At 49.5% G+C, this 6,611-nt stretch overlaps 1 protein-coding gene across 1 annotated transcript; it reads left to right on the plus strand.

The window, feature by feature from the left end:
• Nucleotides 1–510: 510 nt before the first annotated feature.
• CHST2 (carbohydrate sulfotransferase 2) lies at nucleotides 511–5,054 on the plus strand. The gene has a single exon (XM_021536921.2). The coding sequence runs from the start codon at nucleotides 577–579 to the stop codon at nucleotides 1,864–1,866; it is 1,290 nt and encodes a 429-aa protein (XP_021392596.1). The 5' UTR covers nucleotides 511–576; the 3' UTR covers nucleotides 1,867–5,054.
• Nucleotides 5,055–6,611: the final 1,557 nt, after the last annotated feature.

Genomic DNA, 6,611 nt, shown 5'->3' on the forward strand with positions numbered 1-6,611 from the left:
CGGCCGGGGTCGGTGCCGGTGCGCTCCGCCCGGGCTGTCCCCGGAGGCGGCGGGCGGGGCGGGCGGGGCGGGCGGGGCGGGCGGAGCGCTGCCGCCGAGGCCGGGCGGCGGGGCCGCCCACGGCGAGCGCGGGGCGGCGCCGCCAATCGGGGCCGTCCCTCGGCGGCGGCGGCACCGGAGCTCTCCCGGCGCGGCGGGGGCGGGGCGGGGAGCGATGCGCTCCGTCGGGGCGGCGCAGCCCCCGCCCGCCCCTCGCTGCCGCCCCGCGCCGTGGGGCGGAGCGGAGCGCGGCTCCGCCTCGCCCCGGCGGCCGCCGTGAGCTGCGCTGCGGCGGCGCCCGCGGCCGCTCGGCGATGGCGGCGCGGGAGAAGCGCGGGGCGGGCGGGCGGCCGTGCCGCTGCTAAGTAGGGCAGGGGCGGGGGCGGCGGCGGCGGGGCCGTCGCGGCGGCTGCGCTATGCGGGCCGGGCGCGGGGGGCCGGCCGGGACACGGCGCCGGGGGCGGCGCGCCCTGCTGCCCGCCGCGGGCCCCGGGGCGCCGGGGCGCTGAGCAACAGTTGGCCCCGCCGCCGCCCAGCATGAAAGTGTGCCGGCGGAAGGCGCTGGCGCTGTGCCTGGGCTACGCGCTGCTGCTGCTGCTCGCCGCGCTCAACCTGCTGGAGTACAAGTGGCGGCGGGAGCCGCGGCGCTGCGGGGAGCCCCCGGCAGCCCCCCGCCACCAGCCCCCGCCGCCGCCGCCGCCGGCCGGGAGCCGCGGCCCGGCGGGCGCCCGGCGGCAGCTGGTCTATGTCTTCACCACCTGGCGCTCGGGCTCGTCCTTCTTCGGGGAGCTCTTCAACCAGAACCCCGAGGTCTTTTTCCTCTACGAGCCGGTGTGGCACGTCTGGCAGAAGCTGTACCCCGGTGACGCCGTCTCGCTGCAAGGGGCGGCCCGCGACATGCTGAGCTCCCTGTACCGATGCGACCTCTCCGTCTTCCAGCTCTACAGCACGGCGGGCGCCGGCAAGAACCTCACCACGCTCGGCATCTTCGGGGCGGCCACCAACAAGGTCATCTGCTCCTCGCCCCTCTGCCCGGCCTATCGCAAGGAGGTGGTGGGGATGGTGGACGACCGGGTGTGCAAAAAGTGTCCCCCGCAGCGCCTCAGCCGCTTCCAGGAGGAGTGCCACAAGTACCACACGCTGGTCATCAAGGGCGTGCGTGTCTTTGACCTGGCCGTCCTGGCCCCGCTCATGCGGGACCCGACCCTGGACCTCAAAGTCATCCATCTGGTGCGGGACCCCCGCGCCGTCGCCAGCTCCCGCATCAAGTCCCGGCACGGCCTCATCCGGGAGAGCCTGCAGGTGGTGAGGAGCCGGGACCCCCACATCCACCGCATGCCCTTCCTTGATGCTGGCCACAAGCTGGGCGGGAAGAAGGAGGGGGCGGGCGGCTCGGACTACCATGCCCTGGGTGCCATGGAGGTCATCTGCAGCAGCATGGCCAAGACCCTGCAGACTGCTCTGCACCCCCCTGACTGGCTCCAGGGTAATTACATGGCCGTGCGCTACGAGGACCTGGTGGTGGAGCCCATCAAGACCCTGCGGCAGGTGTACGGCTTTGTGAACCTGGCAGTCAGCCCGGAGATGGAGAAGTTCGCCCTCAACATGACCAGTGGCCCCGGCTACTCCTCCAAGCCGTTCGTGGTGTCGGCCAGGAACGCCACCCAGGCGCTGAGTGCCTGGAGGACTGCGCTCAGCTACCAGCAGATCAAGCAGGTCGAGGAGTACTGCCACCAGCCCATGGCCCTGCTGGGCTACGAGCGGGTCGGCAGCCCCGAGGAGGTGAAGGACCTCAGCAGAACGTTGCTCAGGAAGCCGCGGCTGTGACGGGCAGCCGGGGGTGGCGGAGCCGGGCAGAGGAGCCGCTCCGGCTGCCCTGAGTGAGGGAGGGAGCCGGGAAAAGCAACCTGGTCTCCGATTTCCTCCAAAGACTGCTGAAGGGTAACATACAGTAATGTGATTATTTCCCTTTTTTTTTTTTTTTTTTAACCCACCCCCTTTGCATTGAGTTAGATGCGATTTAAAAACCAAAATCAAGTGGAACTGAAAATATGTGTAAACCCCCCCCCCCCGCCCCCTTCCTCCTCTCTAAAACACCAGGCAGTTATTCTGTACCAATATCGTGTTCATGAAGTTCTTGTGGGTTTGAAGATTGTAACAAAAACTCTTGCACAATTCCTAACACATCTTTATCTCCCTTGGTGCGGAGGGGATGCCCTTGGAAAACATAATGCTGAAAATCAGACTTTTGTATGAAAGCAAATGTTCAGACATGATAGTAATAAAAGAAAATAATAAATGATATTCATTTTTATAATTACCTCAATTGTTTGGGAAATCCAGTGTTGCTTATGTACAGCTAGAGGGGATGCTTGCTTAAAATAACAACGTGGTCTTCTTAAAGGGTATGGGCGGAGGGCTGGAGTGCAACATTTGATGTGTTCAAAGATCAGGAGCTGCTCTTGCAGAAACAAATACAGATCTTGCAAGTGTAGTACAGGTTACCTGTGTCAAAGCAGGTTTCTATTTAACTATTGTCTTTTCTGTTGTATTTAAAAGTCTTTCAAGTGCCACTGTATTAGTGTCCTAAGAGTTTTAAAACGTTTGCAATGGCAGCAGTATTTATTTTTGTCTTGACATGTGTGTCCAGGAGTCACTGTCAAGTAGAAGTGGATCTACAGCGTGACAAGAAATGCAGGATTTAAAAAGACATTTATCATACTGGAATCATTAGCATGTGTGACAACAAAAATAAAATTATATATATTATATATATTCTATAGTGCTAACAAAAAATAAGATGTAAGATATTTCTTGGCATTGTTTGGTAACAGGCAGAGCAGGAAAGCAAAGAAAAATGCATAAAATGATTTATTTTTTCCCTTTGTCTGTGTCCGAGGGTATATTTATGTATGAAGAGGGAGGAAATGTACATCTGTGTGTTCATGGCTGTAATAGAGCTGTTATGGAGCCAGCCCAGCGTTTGATTTCAGAGCGCTGGTTGGAGACTCATTGCCTGTGAATTGTTATTGCTCTGTGATGGAGCCAGATGGTGGTCTGGCTCTTTCTGGGAGCTCTGCCTAGAGTCTGTCCCATCGTTAAAACTTGATGATTAAAAAAAAAAAAAAAAAAGAAAAGAGATTTTACTACTTCTGCTTTTGTAATTTCTTGGAAAAAGTCCTGATTTATTAAAGGTTAAGTGGTGTGTTGCATATGAAAAGTGCAGGCACCCTAAGTAGTTTTTAATCTTGGTGTTCTCTGCTGCTCTTTGAAGGCTCATTTTGGAACTTGAGTTTTTAAACAAATGTAGTTTTGCCAAACTGTTCTCTTAGGAGACTACAGACTTTTCTACAGGAAGTACATTTTACATTGCCTATTTGGGTGTTGTGCCTTCAGAAAATGTGAAGAGTATGAGTAGGAAAAAGGAGATTGATTTGTGAAAATAAATTAATATGAACAGGATGCTGACACGTGTGTGTGTATGTGTGGGTGTATGTGTGAAAATTTTAGTGATGTGTAATATGTCTATTTCTTGTAACTCAAGTTAAACAGCTGATAACTGGCTACTAAGATTTTTGAGTTCTTGATGAAATTTTGGCATTAGATGTTGAATTTATTCTGAAAAGGAAAAAACATTTAATAAACTAGTTAAAAGATTATTGCATAAGGTTGCCTATACACTTGCTGAATGATTGCATTACATGGTGGTTCCCTCAATTCATTTTCACCATCAGTGAAATAACATAAAATCTAGCAATGGGAGATATTTTAATTGCCCTGTTAGGATGTATTCCCAGATTCCAGACAGCAGTGCTAGAAACGGGAGGGATAGTTAATTTGGTATTTAAAATACAGATTAAGGTACTTGTGTTGTTGTGGACATGTGTTTTGTGTTGCCACTGTGCATGTCCAGTGCAGTGCTGAGAGGATTTTAGGTGTTTGGCTTTGGGCTGTACCCAGTGGGGTTTTTTTATTTTCTTTGGTTGTTGTGTCTGGGGGCAGTGCTTGAAAATCTGACCTGCTTGTAGAGCACAGTGCTTGCTTTTTCTCCATGCCTGCTGTCTGAGGCTGCCTGCCCTGCCCTGCCCTGCCCTGCCCTGCCCTGCCCTGCCCTGCCCTGCCCTGCCCAGGGAGCTGCTGCGGGCAGGGCAGGGGCTGGAGCTGGGAGCCCTCGAGCTGCCCGTGGAACACCAGCCCCGCTCCGGGACACTGCAGGGAACTTGGCTTAGGTCTCTAGATGGGGGCTCCCCATGGCAGCATGCTACAGCAAAAGCTCTTTTGGTTTTGGGAGCTGAAGCATGGTCATTTCTGTGTGCAGAATTCCTTGGTCTTTTTTTGGGAAAGTTTTCAGGATGAGTAAAATGAACAGGAATTGATTGCCTCTGGGAGTGTGAAACAGATGAGCCCAATTGACTTAGCTTCCAAAAATGTCCTTTGGCTCCTAATTACGTTAAAAAGCGCATCCTATCATTCTGAGAGAGCACTTGCTGCTCTTCTAATAGCGGTGCATTGCAAGCATCTGCTTCACTTTCCTGACACAAACACTGCCAGTAGAGTTACAGCATCTGAATCTGGTCCATAATTTGGGTTCCACCTACTAGATTGCAGCAAGGAATCACCCAACATACTGTACAACTGTGCCCTGGTGTTCTTTGGTGAACAGAAGAAACAATGTTCATTTTGTGAAAATAAAGGACTGCATGTTTGTTCAGGTTAAGCTTCAGGAGAACGGAACGGGATCCTACTTGTGTAAAATGCTGGTGGGTTAAGCCCTATGTTTAATGCTGATCTATTAAATATGTATGTGAACAACTGGCAATTAAAAGATTATTTTTAGTCCTTTTTTCTATTCAGGGAATAGAATTAGAGGCACTTGAACAAACCATACAGAGTTGAAATAAAATTTAAAAAAATAGGGTAGCAGAAAGATGAAGGACATGGTTACAAAAGAAGTTTTCCTTTTGTGAAGATGGACAGCTAGTTGTGGTAAGAATAAACTTGATTTTCAAGCTTGAGATTAGTCCTGGGTTTGCTTTCTGTCTGATTTAATAATTACAGTGTGCTTTTCCAGCTGAAGCTAATGCTTGTATTGGTGAAGAATCAATAGCATAAACAAGATAGAGGTTGCACTCAGTTGCATGGGAGGGAGATGCTTCTGAAGAATTGACATGTTTGGTGGAAGAGAAAGGCCAATGGACAAGTACGTGTTGCTTCCTGCTGTGAACAAAGCCAGAACATCAAATTGTTGTGGTAAATTGCAATGATCATTCAGTGCATGAAAACAGGAAAACCCTCTGTCTTTCCACTGAATCAACTAAACCACAAGATGTGTAAAAGTGTGCAAGCCGCTGCTGCTAACCTTGGAGCTGACAATGAAAAAAAAAGATCAAGTATCTTTCATTCTTTCTTAACAAAAGGAGGAAGTTCCTTATTTTTCCAATCACTTTGCAATTTGTCAGACATTAAACATCATGCTGTGACTGGGAAGAGGAACATAATTTAAACCCACAAACCTTGTATTTCCGTTATAATTAGGACTTAAGTCTTCAGAGGTGAAATACTGATGGTTGTAGGCAATCCTGAACAAGTGTTTCTCATCCTGTAGGCCATGAGAAGAGTAGTGAGATTATTTCCCCTTCATTTTTAATTGCTAGTGGTGTGCTTAAAATGTGAGCCCTTGCACACCACACAGGTGGTCTAAGAGTTGGTGTTCCAGCTTTGCTCCTGTGCAATCCATAAATGCAGGCTTGGGTCCCTTTGGAGAGGTGAATACTCAGTTTTTTGGGGCTGCTTTATATGAACAGACTGAGCATGGGGCAAATTCTGCCTCTGTTGTTACTTCATTGGATGGATCAAAAATGTTCTTATTCTACTGCCATGTCATTTAAGGATGTTGTATAAATATTACTCTGCTGGAATTATGCATATGAATAAGGTAAGCAGATTTAATGTAGCGACTCTAAGTGAATGTGAGACTGCTTGCCATTGATGTATCTGACTTCAACTTCAGTGCTTTCTGCTAAGCTATCCTGGCAGTCAGTGCACAGGGTTTGAGCAATAACTTACAAAGATGTGCATGTTTTATAATTAAAGAACACATAGGATAACATTTCAGCAATATTCATTATACTGTGCACATTTAAAGTAAAAAATCAGGTTTATCTGGTTTATTTGGGTTCCCTGACAGCAAATGAATTCTGTTAACATGTCTAAATAACAACTCTTTGCTGTCATGACATCCATGATTCTTCATGTAAATTATTGCTTCTGCAAAGAAAATGCATAGAATTGGTACAACACAAACTGTTTTTTATTTGCAAGTTGGAAAATTTCCTTGTATTTGCTTTAATTTGCAGCTCAGGGCTCCCTGCACCATAAGATTATGAAAGGAACACAAGAATGGGCCTGCATTATTGACTGTGACTGGGCCAATGCAAATTCAGTGAGAATCAGTGCAAAATGTGAGGTGTCCCATCTTCCCTTGATCCATAAAGAGCTGGAATTCCTCCCACAGATCAACACCATGAAAGCTATGGAAAAAAAATCATAATATAATGACCTTGAAAATGGGA

The sequence above is a fragment of the Lonchura striata genome, chromosome 10 (genome assembly GCF_046129695.1).
Source record: "Lonchura striata isolate bLonStr1 chromosome 10, bLonStr1.mat, whole genome shotgun sequence".
Taxonomy (NCBI): Eukaryota; Metazoa; Chordata; class Aves; order Passeriformes; family Estrildidae; genus Lonchura; species Lonchura striata.

Bases quoted from the DNA above. Each gene is read 5' to 3' on its own strand.
- CHST2 (XM_021536921.2), top strand. From the start codon at position 577: ATGAAAGTGTGCCGGCGGAAGGCGCTGGCGCTGTGCCTGGGCTACGCG.